Genomic DNA, 17,755 nt, shown 5'->3' with positions numbered 1-17,755 from the left:
AGATAGTTGATGAAAAAATCGTGGAAATTTTATTTGGAATTTAATGAAGAAAGAAAAGAAGTAAGATGCTACGAAGAAGTGAACGGGAAAAGTTATCGATTGACTTAAAATGACTGCGATAATTTTATTATTTACAAGTAATCGCTGTTATTACCGTTGTTTTCGAAATGATAAGAAATTTTGACAATGTTGAGATTTTTATACTTTGCAAAAAAATTCAGGGATCCAATCTCGACTTTGAACTTGTTCCTCAAAATCTATACAAACAGTTGTAATGAAAAGTTGAATGAAGATCGAACAGTGGAACAAATTTCGTAAAAATTGGTCCATTCGCACTCGCCACCCGCAACATGTCCGTCGTACTTACAGTACAACTAGGAATCGGGGAAAGCTGGGAACGACCCAAAGAACGGCGGCTCCGGTACCCTCTGGGTGGCCCAGGGGCCCTAGGGGCCCAACAACCACAAGAGCCAAAAGCCAGACAAACGTCCCTTTACGACATATCGCGTACAATATAGGTTCAAACATAAACCGTACGGTTATTACTGATGATTTGAAGAAAATAAAGGGTATATTCCGTACCACCTAATCCCGAAGCCTCGCGGCAGAAAAGGTCATTTTTGCTGGTACACCCATTCAATGTGGGTTCAATTATTGTTTTTGGAATTATAAAAGCGGTTAATTTCGTATAATTATCGCTGGAAAAAACCTGAAATTTTGATGTTGAACCGGATATTCGAATCAAATAATATCGATTTATCAGTAAAATTGAAGACTTAGAAGGACATTAAATTCCAAGACCGAAAGGAAAAAAAAAAAAAAAAAACCGATACGAGTTTTAACCTCATTTGCAGTCGATACGTAAAAGTTGTTTTTGATGTTAATAATGCACATGAAAAGACGAAACAGCAGAAGAGTCAATAATGTGTTTCTTCTACCTACGACTATATGATACGTATAAAATTTTTACAAATATCCTATTATTTTTAACGAAGGGAAAACCCCCGAAGTATTATAAAAATGGTGATTTACCCAGTCTCAGTTATCCTCTGCACACAATTTGCAATAAAACTTTTTGGCTCGCTTTTACTTTGCAGCGGGTGGAAGGCTGGAGAAAGAGGTCCAGTACGCGAGCAAGGCTCTCGGCGAGGCTGCAGCCTCGACGCATCAGCTCGTGATCCAGACCCCGAAGCACGCGGGAGCAAATATCCTACATTCGAGTGCTCTGAAGGAACATTTGACCGCCCTCAGAGCCGCGACTCAAGTCACCGTCCAGTTGTTCGATACGTAAGTTTCCTTTTTTTCCCCTTTCTTGTACCGTCCTATAGTTATTTCCGTTTCGTTAGTGTCAAGACTTAATTTCTTTCAAAATGTACACCTTACGTTTCACGTGATGCAATTATTAATATTATTAATATTATTATAACATCTTTTCTCCTGTTTTCTGTTCAATTTTTTTATTTTTGTAATTTAGCGTAACATACGGATAAATTTTCGATTCTTCTTCTTTCTTTTCGCTCGACATACGAGTACAGAGAGATAAGAAAGAAATTGAATAGTATAAAGTGAAACTAAATAAAAGCAATAAAAAAAATCCACATCCTGGTTGGCCAACAACCCAACGAGCATTCTCGAGCGTCGAGCGATGGAGTACTGAGATGCATTTTTAAAAGTTGTACACTATGCCCGTGGATGCGGATGAATCCCGAATATACAACATCTTCACCCCCTTCGAATATGTGTCGCGTATATTGCATAGAAGGTATACTTACACACCGGTAAACGTTACATAACTTTCATAATGCACTGGTGTGTGTGTGTATAAGTTGCCAGAAAGATCATATCTTCGTTTGTGCCATCCACACCTGTATGCATACTTAATTAGCAACAACTCCACCATAAGAATTAACGGCGTTGCTACGCTGTGCGCTCGCATAGCTCAACCCCAGAGTTCATACGGGATTTGCCTAAAGCATGAAACTTCTTTCATGTAAAGACAATAAACTGGACAAATTTTAAAAGAAAAAAAAAACAAAAAAACAATCCTAACTATCATAGATCATTACAATTAGAATGATATATGTAGAAAAATACACTGTTGAAATTAGTTTTCGTGTTTCTAAACGCTACGATATTATAATTTTTTTTTTCTTTCTTTCTCCAAGTTAGAGAGAATTAAGAATTTTGTTTATACGGATGCGCAATTACGGAATATCGTCGAGATTATTTTTGCTATCCATACGCAATGAGCTTGAAATAATTTTCTGTACGATAAAAGCGAGAAGAAAAAAAGATAAACAACACTTCTAATCGACCTATTACCAAAAATTACTTTTCGAGGGATACTAATTGGTTCAGAAAATTTGATAATTTCCAACCAAAAACCGGCTACCAGACTAAAAAAGAAAAACAGATCGCACGCAATTTATAACATGTAACAACGCATGAGATTTAGATGCGTGTAGTCTAGCCTCACGTTATATTCTTTGTTTCTAGGTCCTGGCGCCTGAAAGACATGTGCTACGCGCCGAGCGTGCCCAATTACGATATGCACTTTGTCGACCAGGTATGTAATTTTATCTACGCTTATAATCGTACTACGTCGATGTGCGTAAAATTATGAAATTCTCAGCAACGAATAAACGTAAAAAAAAAACAATATTTTTATTATTTGACGGATACTCTACAGGGATTTCAATGATTTCCCAAAGGATTTAAAAAATGTTTGAACAAATTGCAAAACACGATTGAAAAACGTTTCACATCAATCAAGATGATTTTTTGATCGGAGGAGCGTAAAAAAAAAAGAAAGATTTTCAGAAAATAGTCAAAAGCCTGCCTACAAAAGTCGAGAGTAAGTTGGGTATAAGAAGAAATTTTGCGCAATTCAATGTCACATTGTCAAAACATAACGTCTCATGATACGTACGCACATTACGAGATTCGTTGAACACAAAAACCATGCCAAAATGAATCAATAACCAAATCCGCTCGAAGTGCACGCTCAACGGTTTAATCTGCACGTTCTAACCCAAACACACCGAAGCGTTCATAAAAATGTACGACATATCTTACGTATGTAGACACAAGCGGGATATCTATATAGACTGTAAATACGTCTGGGACAGACGATTTACGATCGGTATATCGTAGCCCGAAGGTACAAGACATATAGGGTATAATACGCATTATGGTGGGGTCTGTGTAAGCCCATCAAGTGGTTCGCGGCACGGCGATGAAGAGACGGGAAGAGAAGGGCATGGAAGAGAAAGGGGGCAGAGAGAGTCTGACGGCGGCGGCGGCGGCAAGACGACCAGCGGACGAAGGAACGAACGAGCAGCCAGCCACTACTAAATAAGCGGCGAGGCAATTAGCCTCGCATAATGACGGGGTGCGCCTGGCTCCGTCTTCCTCGTCTTCCTCCTCGTCTTTGGCGCAGGCACCGGCCGCGGGTTCTCTTCCTGTGCCCATCTCCATCCCCATCCCCCTCGCTCCCTACCGCCACCCATCACCTCTTCAACCAATGTCCTCTTACACCGGGTCGTCGCGGCGTGTGGTCTTCTTCGGGTCGTCGGCGCGGACCCTCGTCGTTACGTACGCAAATGCGAGCGCAATAAATGCCCTTCGGGTAGTATCGCAGCCCGTTGAGCTGCCGATGCCGATGCCGATGCCGATGCCGACCGATTACGTCCCGTGCTTGTATAATATTATACGAGTATAGAGTAGATTATGGTTGCGTATGTCGGTGCAACGTGCCGCAGCAGGTATACACACTCTGAGAGAATACTCGAGGATGTTACAGTACGTCCGTGCAGGTCTTCGTCAACCATCTATTTACGTCGAATACAACTTATTCGTCCAACCCGCAACCGCTACTCCGGCAGTTCTGATCGACTACGATCACTCCCACTTCGACGGCATAACGTGTATGGATGTTTTGGTCGTTGAGTGGAATTATGGAAGATTTTAAACCACCGATTTCTCGTGCTCAAATTACAAGCGGTGGACCACTGATCGGGAAAATCCGGGTAAAGTAATATGGAACGAGAAAGAATCGAGCCGTTCGTTATCCAATGGACTCGTATTGTATTGTGCGTTATTAATGGGTACGAGCAAAGTATCCTTGACGACGACGACGAGCAGCTTCGTACGGCAACCGGTATCTGCAGGAAATATGACGTTGCCCCGCGACCACAATCTGCATATCTCGCAGGCTACTGTAAAATCCGGTTGCGTGCGCGCACGCGCCCACCATCTTCAAACCTACCCATCCAATTATCTTCTACCCCTACCGGTAATCATTTTATACTTGATACTGCTGTCGGACATCGGAAAGCAAATACCTACTTGTGCTCTGAAGTATGCAGTTAATACGTTACACGCCTTCGATTTTTTCAACGAGCGGAGCGATTCGGTCAGTTTTAAGGGACTTTTTCCATTTACCAATTGTGAGGTTGGATTCATTTCATCCTTTTTCTATCCATTTCGATTTCCTTGCTCCTTTCGTTTTTCGACTCTCTGTAAAAGCAAGACATGTTTTTGTATGCATTCATATCTAAATATTCTTGCCATTTTTAGGTAAATAATTTCCATTCCTTTTTTTCTACGAAGATTGTTTTTCTATTTCTGTGTTTAGTCTGGCCTGCCAACCTAGGTCTTTCTCATCTCTCTCAATTCTAAAGTAAATAACAATGAAGAAAAACCGTGTACAAGCCTGACATTCATTTGACATCCGGATAGCACAATTTATCGCCTTAATTATTCCGCACTGTTCTGGAAGAGGTCAGGACTGAGGCGGAAGGGAAAGAAGTGAAGAAGGGAGGATGCAGACCTCTTCGAATCTCTACCGCTGTTTAAAATTCTTCCGAGAAGTAGGAAACTTAATCTGCTATAATCTTTCCTGCGCAAGTTGGGGGAAGGGGAAAGGAAAAGGGCGGGATGAGGTGTAGAAAGAGAAGACAAGAGAGGAGAAAACTATACGGAGTGATTTTGTTGCCGAAGGACTAAAGGTAGATGAGGAAGGAAGGGAGAGGGGAATATAAGGACAGAAGGCGAGGCGAAGTAGGGCGCAAGGTTCGTCCTATTCTAAGAAAGCTCGTTTCTCCGCGATCCTCTATACAAGTATATTATACCTAACCGCGTGTTAGTTTCTGCCTCCTCAACTATAAACGGACCCTGCGCAAGAGAGGAGGCGAGGTCGCCTTGGGATTTAAAGAGAGAGAGAGAGAGAGAGAGAGAGAGGAAATATTTTTCGCAATTTCTGTAACCGGACCCAACAATTCAACCGGCTTCTTGAATTTTTCAGATATTCGAGCACATCATACCGTGCGCAATAATCACGCCCTTGGACTGTTTTTGGGAAGGTAGCAAACTCCTTGGTCCGGAGTATCCAGTTCACATACCGTAAGTTTTTTTTTTTTCTTCGTACGTTGAGAATTAAATTTAAACTTGAACTTGAGTTGTGAGAAAGAACGTTGCGAGTGAACGAATGATCCGAACAAAGACGTTTGAATTGAACGAATAAATTATACTGTATATGGAGTGAAATTAAATGTGATTCCTTCATGAGAAATTCTAACAAGTGAATTGCAAGGATCGAACTCACACGTAACTTGGCATTTGAACAGGCACACTAAAACCGTGGTTCAATGGACGCATTTAAACCCCACCGAGATGCTGGAACAGATGAAAAAACTTCCGTTCGTATTCTCCTTCAAGACTCTCGAGGACTACATGAAACGGTCAGGGATAACGAACGGGTACCAGAGCAAACCGTGTCTCGACCCCACGGACAAGGACTGTCCCGAAACTGCCCCGAACAAAAAGTCACAACAGGTAGGTTTAACCCCGATATTTATAAAAAGGTCCCGATCACCGTTGAGATGTAAATATATTTAACAGCCTTATCAGTTTATAGTTGCGAAGCGACGATTCTCCCTCTCTCGTCGGACTGATTAATTTACAGTTCTGATCAATTATTCCGACGAAGAGCTAAGCGCGGAAGATAACCGCCGGGGAATACTTAACTTACATTTATAACGACCCGAAATACGTATCTGACGACGTCTGTAGAATTTTAAACGACCCGCTTTATATTCCTAACCGATAACCAAACTTGTCGGAGCTGCTGTCCCGAAGAGGAGGAAATCAATCGACGATACTTAAACACTACGGCCATACTCTGCACGTTGTTCATCTGTCGAATGACGTGGGTACGTGTGTACAATTTATACGTCGAAGATAATCAGTCGTTGGCGTCATCTTAAGAATTTAACTCAATTCATTTTATACGCCTGTGCTCATGTGACGCGATTTTTCACCCATAGAAAAAAAAACCCGCTCATTTTGTGTTGGGAGGAAATTTAAACTCCGTAAATCTGTCGACACGTCTTTATATGATCATTCGGAAGAAAGATTTCTTACCATTTTATATAGCTTTATAGTTTCCATAGGATCTAATATTCGAATTGTGTGAAATAAACTAGTATGAAGATGTTTGCGCGAATCTCAAGTATCTAACAATTGTTTGTCTAAGATTCGTTAATCGTTTGTCAATAAAATAGAAAATAATTATGCAACAACGAATTTAATTATTAATTATACAACGTCACGGACCATTGGCGTTAAAAAAGGGCACGTACAATAATACTTAATATCTGTAAATTCCCGCTAACAATTCAAATCGCTTATTCTTTGCATACGAAATTTCTCTTCTAGTTTGAGAAAAAAAAAAAAACAAGATATCCCAGCGAGAAATGACAATTCAATGTTCTATCGCGTTCGCATTGCTTCTTCACCTTCGGTACTTTCGAGTCCGATCGGTTCTTCGATGATGCGACTACGTTTGTTGTAAAGAAGAAAGAAAAAAAGAAAGAGAAGTACAAAACAATCATACAAGATAAAAGAAGATTCATTCATTAGCCGACTCCGTAACGTGAAGCAACAACGACGTTTATGCATTATACATACCGCATGCGCATACGGCGGCGGGATTTTCGGTTGATATTTCCTTCGGTCCGTCAGCGGTGATCAGGCAATGCGTATGCGAGGTTGCGTGTGAGGAGCCGAGCATGCACCGGGGAGAACGATAAAATAACATTACGCCGACAGACGCGCGTCATACCACTTACCGCCTATTGTTGCTACAATGATACCTGGGCCCGGCCACCAACACCAGGGCCCATCGGCGACCGTCTCTTCGACGGACGGTAAATGCCGTCGATATTCCGCATGCAGCCCGTGAATGCCTCGGCAATCTGCTCCGGTGGTCCCGCACCGGGCGTCGTTCATTGTTGCGCTTTTGTCGTACATGCACCTCCGCCTCTGATCTATTGGTTATGTATTTATTTCTTTTATGCGTATTACGTGATGGCGATTCTCAGGTGTGCCGGGTGAATTTTGGAATATAAATCATTTCTTGGGAATTAATTATATACGTACGTAATATAATACTTTCCTGCGCAAGGAATTTTACATGCATACGTATGTAAGTGTGACTTTTTAACACCTTCCTTCTCAATTCGAACAACAAATTCTACAACCTATTTCCAAAGATGTTTTAGACCGTTTCTTTATTTTCGGGCCGTACTGTTTTGATAGGATTTTTTTTTTTTTTATTGTTTGCGGTTTGCGTTTACTAACGCTATGCAAAGTTTTTTATACCGAGACTAAAATTTATTTTAAACGACTGTTCCCAAAATTTTTACATTAGAAAACGGAGATGACGGGTATTTGAAGAATATTTACAAAATTAGCCAAGGTACGGGTTTTAAAATTTAACGATGGGTCATTTTTTTACAATCTCAAATCGGTTATTTAAAGGGTTGAAAGAGAAGCATGAAGTGTTGAAAAAATGTTCCGATCGAATCGAAGATTCTTAAGTAAACGGTCTAAATTTTATGCGAGATTAGATTTAGTCGCAGGTCGTGTACGGTAACACGGAAAGCAGTTAATTTTTCATTTCCTGAGAGTTTGAATAAATGTATGTACGAAGAATTTTCCTACCCTGGAATAAAAAAAAAAAAAGACAAGTTTCTATCAAATTTGAATCAGCCTGTACACCTCGAAGCATACGGAGACCGCGGAACTGTCAGGGTTTGGGTTAATACCCAATTCATTTGGCATGTTTTTCTTCCACGTGAAGTGTTAATCCTCTCGTCTTAGCAGCGAAGCGACATGCAAGGAGCCCGGAGATGAAAAGAGAATACAGAGAGAAAGAGAGAAGGGTGAAAGTATACCTAGTCTGCAGACGGGGCCCAGCGAGGCGGTCAGAAAACGTGACGCGGCATTCCTTAACAGTTCAGCAGTGCAGCAGCGGTTCTTTAAAAACCGACCAACACACTGCAGGCCCTTTCTCGTACTTACGTTACGCAAAGATAGCTGCTGCTCGTTGTATCATCTTTGTCGTTCAATTAAATTTTTTTTGTTTTTTTTTTCCAATTTCATGCGATACCCATTCGATTTTAAGATTGTTCAAAAAACGCGGCCAAAAATAAAGATGTAAAAATTTCGTCTAAACAGTTATAAAAATCGCGAGAGCCAAGTTCAACCTATGTATAGATACCGGGACATTTGTACACGTATAATCGCATCGGCGTTTCGCGCACACTGCGGTTATTGGTACCCGTCCTCTCACCCGCGAAGGTCGCGCAAGAAAAGCCCGCGCGCACACACACATCCACATATAATACAGATATAATTTCGATCATAGAAGCGATCGCGCTACAAACACGTAAACGCGCACGAGTCGCGGTTTATTTGCGTATATAATCCACGACGGTGTTTTTCTTATTATTTCCCATTTTGTTTTTTTCTTTTTAAATTCTCTCTCCTCTTTTTATCCATTTCGCTTGTTTTTCACTTCAACACATTTTTCGCGAGTATATACACAGCAAAGCATAGGTGTTATAATACAACTGGTATTCGAGGTTAACGGACGAATGCATGCCTATGCCAATGTACACACGATATACACACATATAATATTGTACGTATACGCGCAGTGTTTGGTAAAGCTTTAATTCGTTTACATACATGTACCCGATACATCCGTCGTGTCCGTACATAACTTGCGTACAATGTTTATAATCATGTGTGCCGTTGCCGTCGCGCGGCAATACGATTACGCATGTATCTCTACGCGTTGCATACACACACATATATACCTGCGTACATACACCTACGTTATGCGGAGAGACTGTGAGGAAAAGAAAAAGAGATTGCGACGGGCCGTTGAGGGTGAGGGGAGGGGAGGGGGGGGGGGGGATGACGGAGGCCCACCGCGTACGATAATCACGGTGGGATAATCGTGGGTGGCCCCGGCCCCAACCTCGGCATGCGGGTGTCGCGTGTAAGTGTGCGTGTGCGGGCGCTCACTCGGGCATCTCTTCCGTTCCGACCGGGAGACGCCGCAACGCAACGCGGTGATCTCGCGTCTTGCGTTTTGCGGCTTGCGTCTTGCGGCATGCGTCTTGTTTCACGCGACGAGACGGAGGTTGTAATATGCTGGCTCCGATCTCGACGGAGGGAGTATGCAAGGTCAAAAGTAGCCTCGCGGTACTTTATTACGTGCGCATGGGGTAGGTACATTTTAACCATACAGTTCTAAGAATGTGCGTTTATAAGTTCATGTATAGAATGAAGGCATAGCTTTGGTATGTGTTAGGTATACATACGCGATCTGTGTATAACAATGTTCGGACAGATAAAGGGTGGCTCGAAAAATAACGAGAAACGTGATGGAACGTGATTTTTAATTTTTATCTCTCTTGAAATCCTTGTTTCGAAAATTTGGAATTTGCGGAATATCGGTAGATTGTAGCAAGTTTTCTGTTTTTTTTTATTTTTATTTATTTTTTTTTCTACAAGAATATATCGCTACGTTAACGTTGCAAAGTCAATAAATTTGTATTATTTATTTTCATATGGACACTATACCGAAACAAACTTGGATAGATTGGTTTCTAAGGGAAGGATTAATAATATCATCGTCTCGTATTTTCTCAAGCGGACAAAACACTATCCGCATTTACGGATGAAATCGGCACTCCGTAATTTACGTGAAATAGTGACAAGATGGTAACTTATCCTGCCTAGAAATTGCATTATCGTATTTGAGTTTAGAAGTAGAATCAGTTTCCGCTCTTTTTGTTTTTACGAGTGTTGACAAAAGTTAGAATAAAGGTAATTTCATTATCTTGTGCTTACGAGGTAACGCAATTGCTGGAAACTTATAAGCGGAAAGTGTTTAAAAAGATGAACACCGTGCGCCGTCGAAAACGAGTTTCAAGATAAAGATCGATCTTTGTGGAAGAACAGAAATTAATATGGATCGTTCGATAATAGAGCGAAGACCAATACGGACAATTCGCCGAATTGGTCCCGGATATTTGCGCGTGCGGATTCGCATTTCCACAAATATGAATCTAGTGAAAATTTGTTGAATCGAGGGTACCTAATATTATCATCCGGTCCGATCCGTCCGACGAGAAATGGACCATGTAGGTATATGTATATAACGGGCCCATAAAAGCGCGCTGTGAGGTCTCTTCCCTCTCCGGTTCTCTCCCCATTCCATGGCTTACCTCCGCGACCACCGCAGTCGCCGTTTCGTCATTTTCACGGACCCAACCCGACCCAACTATACCTGTATATTACCCTCCTATACCTGGTATACGAATCGGTAGGTAATATAGCTACCTATATAGTCCTCGAAAGTTTATTATGAGGTTCTCAATTCCGCCGTTAAAACATCACATTATACCTATATAGCCAGGGTATAATATAAGCACACCGGCGAGAGTGACACTTACGACCAATTGGATTGCTGCATAAATCATGAAACAGTTTTCTTAATAAGATATGACATGAATTCCTTAATGAACCGCCCTTTGTTTACTAATGAAAACGTTTATCGCCTTTGATCCTCTTTCGGAATAGAATTCTGATAGTATGTTAACACAGAGAAGCTTCGCACACCTTTGCTGCCCAAATTTAAGCGATAACTCACAACCCGTTTCGCAAAAATAAAGCTCGACGTTGACGTTGTTTTTTTTTTTTCATCAGCCACCAGACGTAGGAGCAGAGCTGACCGGAGGCTGTTACGGATTTGCAGCGAAGTACATGCACTGGCCAGAGGAGCTCGTAGTCGGGGGAGCAAAGCACAATAAGACTGGTCACCTTACGCGGGCCGCAGCACTGCAGACCGTCGTTCAGCTAATGGGAGAGCGGGAACTCTACGAGTTTTGGGCGAACACGTACAGAGTTCATCACATCGATTGGTCCCAGGAGAAGGCGTCTATCGTTCTCGATACCTGGCAGCGGGCGTTCAGCAACGAAATAAAGAAACAACTGAAGGGAAACGGAAGCGCGCCTTACAACCTCTACGCCTTTAGCACAACCACGATGAACGACATTCTTGGAAAGTACAGCGAGATATCGGTCGTGAAAATCGTCATCGGGTGCGCGCTAATGGTGAGTTCTCTTCTACCATCTCCGCGTGGAGTAACTCCGACGTCAACGAAACTAAACGATGAGTGATCCTTATACCTTGTTCCAAAATTTTCACAGGTCCTCTACGCGGGATTGGCTCTCCTGAGGTGGAACGACCCTGTGCGCTCACAATCGGGGGTTGGAATCGCGGGTGTGATGCTGGTGTGCACGGTGGTCGCAGCGGGTCTGGGTTTCTGCGCGCTCTTGGGCATCCCATTCAACGCGGCGACGACGCAGATCGTGCCTTTCTTGGCGCTGGGTCTTGGTGTTCACGACATGTTCCTGCTGACCCATACCTACGCGGAGTTGTCGGTTAACGAGGTGCGGAGCGGAGAACAGACGGGAATGGTGCTGAAACGTACGGGGTTGTCTGTACTCCTGACGGGGCTGAGCAACGTCTCGGCATTTTTCGCCGCGGCGATGATCCCCGTACCGGCTCTGAGGGTCTTCTCTCTGCAGGCCGCGATCCTGATCCTCTTCAACCTCGCCGCGATGCTGCTGATTTTCCCGGCGATGGTGAGCCTCGATCTTCGCCGGCGTCGGTCCGGCCGCTCCGACATTTTCTGCTGTTACCTTCCGGCCCTGAAAAGGCCCACGGTTTACTCCCCAGGCAGCGCAGGCTGCAGGGGCAACGGTTGCGGAACCGCGAAGCAGACCGTGACGCGGGCGATTCCGCCCGAGCGCCGGGAGACCTGCACGCAAATACTGAGCCCGAGGAGCCACAGGAACGAGGCGTGGATCGGCGGCGACCTCAAAGGGGACGCCGAGAAGCAGCCCACCGAGGACGACTCGCTGACCGGCTGCTCAAAGGACGACTGCCTCGGATTTGGCCTCTCGCAGCTCGCCGCCCGGCATTACGCACCTTTCGTAACCCGTCCGACGACCAAGGTCTTCGGGATGATGCTCTTCGCTGGTATTCTGGCCGGCAGCGCTTGGCAGGCGACGAGGGTCAACGATGGACTCGAGCTGACCGACCTCGTCCCCCAAAATTCTGACGAGCACGGCTTCCTCGCCGCCCAAGCGAAGCACTTCGGATTTTACAACATGTACGCGGTGACCGGACGCGACTTTGAGTACCCGAATAATCAGCGGCTCCTCTACGAGTACCACGATGCCTTCATGCGTGTCAAGAATGTCATCAAGAACGACGACGGTGGACTCCCGGAGTTCTGGCTCGGCCTTTTCAGGGACTGGTTGAAGGGACTTCAGGCGGCGTTCGACCGCGACTACAGCCGAGGGTGCGTCGTTCAGGAGGAGTGGTTCAAGAACGCGAGCGACGACGCAATCCTGGCGTATAAGTTGATGGTGCAAACCGGCCACGTTGACAACCCGATCGACAAGACGCTCATCAATCAAACGCGACTTGTCGACTCTGACGGTATTATAAATCCTAGGGCTTTTTACAACTACCTCAGCGCCTGGGCGTCGAATGACGCCTTTGCCTACGGCGCTTCTCAGGCTAACTTGAGACCGGAACCCAGGCAGTGGTTCTACACAAACGACCCCGAGCTCAAGATACCAAAGAGCATGCCTCTCACCTACGCCCAGATGCCTTTTTACCTTCACAAACTCACGGACACCGATCAGATCACCGAGCTCATCGGCAGTGTTCGAGAACTCTGCAGAAAATTCGAGGAACGTGGTCTTCCTAATTTTCCCTCCGGGATTCCATTTCTTTATTGGGAACAGTACATGGGCCTGAGAGGATGTCTCGGTATAGCGCTTCTCGCTGCCCTCGGCGCTTCCGTTGCCGTAGTTGGAGTTCTTCTTCTCAATCTATGGGCCGCTCTTCTCGTCGGTACCTCGTTGGCTGGGGTTGTTTTACAGCTACTTGGGATCATGGGACTTTGCGGTATAAAACTAAGCGCCGTTCCCGCTGTTTTACTCGTCGTGAGCGTCGGTATCGCCGTACACTTCACCGTTCACATATGTCTGGTAAGAATGATTTTCTTTCTTTATCCAAAACGCGATTCGTTTGTCGTAAGGTCACATGAACTTGACCTTCTCATTTTCAATACTGGAATTAAAGGCTGAATGCAATTTCATATTTCTTGAAACCCGAATCAGTTCCAACGAGTTTCGCTGCTTCAAAGTTAAACCTTTATTTTCACTTTTTGCAGAGTTTCGTTACGAGCATCGGCAGCAGGGACAGACGAGTCAGACTGGCCTTGGAACACATGTATGCTCCAGTGGTGCACGGTGCTCTCACGACGCTATTGGCGGTAATGATGCTCGGACTGTCTGAGTTTGACTTCATAGTGCGGTACTTTTTCCTGGTACTGGTCAGCCTCATTGGTATCGGGCTCGTGAACGGACTCTTCTTCTTCCCCATACTCCTTTCCCTGGTTGGTCCATCGCCGGAAGTCATACCCAACGATCATCCTGACAGAATATCGACACCCACGCCCCCAGCATCCCCCATTGTCAGGCGGACCAAGCCCCCGGCGCCGCCTAAACGACCCCACAAGAGCGAGAGCAATAGGCTGCACGCCGAGCCTTCGCTGACCACAATCACTGAGGAACCAAATTCATGGCACAGTACTCAGGAATCGTGCATCATTGTTCAGCCAGAGCTTAAAGTCGAGACGACTTCGACGTGCGGCAATCAGGTACGGTTTGAATATCAATTTTTAATCTCGTGACGCAGAAAGCCGATTAGCTGCAATCGGAAATCAATTGCGAAAGCTCGTAAAATGATGCGTCAGTCAAAAAAGACAACCATTGGTTGATAAATTTGGAATACACTATTTTTAATCTTTCAACTTTTTATTTTAACCAGAAAATTATAAGCTGATTTGAATACCTCCTAGAAAATACCCTTGAAAGCACACGAGTGAAAAGTAGAGATACAGATTTTGCAGTGTTGTGCGGTGAAGATTATTTCAAGGAAATAATTTTCAAGCCTTTGCCCTTCATTTAAGCACGCCAGCGGAACGAAGAATCTTAACGCATGCCTAACACGTGTGAATTTTCCTTTTTATTTGACTAACAGAACTGTGGTGGATCCGACACGAGTGGTTCTAGTCGAACGTCTCCAGTACCTTCGGCTTCTCACATCACAACTAAGGTGACAGCTACAGCTAACATAAAGGTCGAAGTCCACACGCCGTTGTCCAGTAAGTGTAATAACCCTGATTTGTGTTAATTTCGCTTATTTGAATTCGCTTTTGAGTTATCCCCTCGCTTTTCAGCCCGTATTCTATAGCAAGTGACGATTTGTTTTCTATAAAATTTTAGGTGGAGTGGACCGTGGTGAGAAATGCAGACACGGCGGTGTCGCGAGCAGCAGGCGGAGTTCGCGTTGCAGCACGAACGTTAACGGGGGGGAATCTTCCGGTTCTGAACCAGATTCTGACTCAAATGCGAACCCGACGAACACGTACAAACACTGACAAGTACCGGGACAATCGGCAACTGCTGATAAAGTACAGAGCGGAACGAAAACCTACACAAGGCTGACTAGGCTAGTTTCAACTTTTTCCTTCTCCCTGTTCCTCTTTAATACTTAATTTTCATTACAGTTTTTAGGTCGTTTTTTTTTTATTTCTTCTTCTTACCGATTAACGATCAACTTTTACTACCGTTAAGAGTACGAGAACAAGTTAGACGTACCAGAATTGTATATATAAAGTTGTCATCAAAATACACAATAGTTGTACTGTTTTGATACAAAGAAATTAAGTGATAACAGTTTGGAATTTAGACGGCGGTACGAATTTTCGGTGCTGTCCTCGGTGCATCTGGTACATTTAATTATCTCTCGATGCGTTAATAAGTAATTCAAAGTATTTCGATGATTATTTTCGAGTTATAAAATGAAGAATCATGAAATGAAATCTACAAAGAGACATAAGAAAAAAAAAAAAAGAAGATATCACGCCACTGCGTATATACTTTGGTGGTGGCAAAAGAAGAACAAACGTGTGTGCTTTTCTGCGTTTCGTACCGTGTGGATACGTGGATGCGTGCGGTTTGAGTGAAAAAAGTGTGCATGATAGAGAAAGAGAGAAGGACTAACTATGCAGTTAATTATAAGCTTGAGATTCCGTTGTTGACATTGCAGAGTATTGATTCTCCGTAAATTATCCAACTGGATCAAAAAAGGGGTAGAAAATTGAATTCTGTTTTATTTATTAAATAGCTTCACGTTGTGCGACGTAATGAACAACAAAAGTGCATTGATGCATAGAATAAAATGAATTTAAGCGAAGTGAGGTGAAACTGAAACCCTATTTATTATTTATTTTAGTTTTTTCTTTTCCATATGGATAAGAGAAATATTTGTACAATGTACATGGATATTATACGGATATACGACGGCACGTGTACAATCTCTTAACCTAATAATTATTATTGTTATTAAGTACAGTGACTTGTAAAAATACTCAATTATTTATGCTACACTATACGTATTATTATTATTATTATTATTATTATTATCAACATTTACTTTAATTAAAAAGTCTATGGCCTAATTTAATAAAACTTACAATAATGTTAAATCAATCATACCTCTATTATTAAATTGTGTAAAAAGTTGTAATATATTTATCGCAGGTTAAAATCAAACAACCGAGTATCAATGTTTCACTGAAATCTTCCGTTGTTATTATTATCATTATTACTATTCCTATTGTTATTATCGTTATATCAATTAAAAGGGGAATAAAAAAATTGAATAATAATAATAATAATAAAATATAGTAATGATAATGGTATAGATTAGTAAGAAACGAAAATGAGGTTATATATTTTTTATTTCAAAGCAAAGTAACGCGTAGCCAGTAACGGCAGTTGTATGATGATCTTAATATCGATACCTAACCATGTTTTGTATAGGAAAGATTTAAGTGGTACGCGCTATTAGTTTTATATAAAAAGATAATAGTCAACATACCTCCCTTAAGCACTATACCTGCTCCATGACTTAATATTATTATAATGTATTGATTATGAAAAGAAAACAAAACCTAGTTATTCTTTATACGAATACCAGAGCAATTATTTCTATACTGTGTAATGCATTTTTTGTACATATTGAATAAACTAATATACTGGAAATTCCAAATTTTTCTGGTGACGTGTCACTGCTAGTAAGGTAGCAGGTTACGGGGTTCAAAAAACCACAATTCGTATTAAGATTGCTGATGATTAGAAAGAGTTTATCCAGAACTCGCATGCAATCGGCATTTATCTGTGTAACCTTAGCCTATCAAAATTGAAAATTCAAGAGTTGGAACAGTTTCAGTCGCATCCAATAGAGTTCTGTAGGTATAAGTCTTGTGTGTCGTTATTCCATACGTAATAAGTTGAAAGGTACAGTCAAACGCACAGGTGTTGATAACATTCAGCGTGAGGTTCTCTAATTTTACTGGCTTGCAAATCAAATCGTTTGACAGTAATGGAATAATTGCAAGCCTAAAATCTTTTATAGAGTCCCATTTAGGCCACTTATTCATCGTACAACTCTCTTCAACGTTGTCAACAGCGTTGTTTGTGGATATAATGAACGATACATTCCCACATTCCCATTTATCGCTTTTAAACGCTACGAAAGGAACTAACGGTTGTTTAAACAATTTCATAGGTCGGAACTCTGTTTTAGAAGTTCATTATTGCCGCAATTTTGTTTCGAAATGAAAAAGAAACTATAGGTATTTTCAAAAACTCTCAAATTTCACTGAAAGAACTTTTCATTTCAGAATTTGGTGTGCAGCCGCTAATTAACATCATATCAGTTTCTGCAAAACCCTGTTTCAGGTAATTTCAGGATCGGAACTGTGATCCATGTCTATCAGGAACTGCAGAACTAGATTGGATGAGACCGAAACTGATTCAACTTTCTTGAATTCTGGATTTTTATATGCCAAGTTCACATAGGTTCGGCATTTGCTGTCTTATAATTTGGAGAATGCGATCAAAAAAGTAACAATGATTCGAAAAATATCCGTATGCGAATACCTAGGAAAGATACACGATTCTGTCCTATTTCTCAGCATTCGACAAGGAAGTAAAACAGTAATTACCTGTGTGTATTGTGTGTAAGTAATAATGACGGCTGATTCTGGCAGTTGGGATTTGAACGGAATACACAGCCAACTTCACAGCTTAACGTATCACAAGTATGAATAGACGACACACTAATTTAAGCGCACTTCTTTCGCACACAAAAACATTATAAATAATCATATCCGACACGAAAAAATTCGTTGGCGGAAACGTCGCGCGGTTAACATGACTCTGAAGCTAGCCGCCGATTCGCAGA

The 17,755-nt window shown here is 42.5% G+C and overlaps 1 protein-coding gene across 2 annotated transcripts in view; it reads left to right on the top strand.

Annotated features, from left to right (window-relative positions):
• The window catches only part of LOC124186513 (protein patched), a 28,408-nt gene extending 11,864 nt beyond the window's left edge, over positions 1-16,544 (top strand). The window contains exons 3-11 of one of the 2 annotated variants that reach the window (XM_046578290.1): positions 1,098-1,287; positions 2,497-2,566; positions 5,306-5,403; positions 5,628-5,835; positions 11,065-11,472; positions 11,569-13,425; positions 13,611-14,099; positions 14,483-14,606; positions 14,728-16,544. In XM_046578290.1, coding sequence (XP_046434246.1) covers positions 1,098-1,287; positions 2,497-2,566; positions 5,306-5,403; positions 5,628-5,835; positions 11,065-11,472; positions 11,569-13,425; positions 13,611-14,099; positions 14,483-14,606; positions 14,728-14,882 — 3,599 coding nt within the window. In that variant the 3' untranslated portion in view covers positions 14,883-16,544. Of the gene's footprint in view, positions 1-1,097; positions 1,288-2,496; positions 2,567-4,668; positions 5,074-5,305; positions 5,404-5,627; positions 5,836-11,064; positions 11,473-11,568; positions 13,426-13,610; positions 14,100-14,482; positions 14,607-14,727 lie in introns of those variants that run through there. The other variant, XM_046578295.1, reaches the window with a different exon arrangement.
• The last annotated feature ends 1,211 nt before the right edge of the window (positions 16,545-17,755 follow it).

This window comes from Neodiprion fabricii, chromosome 1 (assembly GCF_021155785.1).
Source record: "Neodiprion fabricii isolate iyNeoFabr1 chromosome 1, iyNeoFabr1.1, whole genome shotgun sequence".
NCBI lineage: Eukaryota > Metazoa > Arthropoda > Insecta > Hymenoptera > Diprionidae > Neodiprion > Neodiprion fabricii.
Note: the sequence above shows the minus strand (reverse complement) of the source record. Positions and strands in the feature narration are given on the sequence as shown.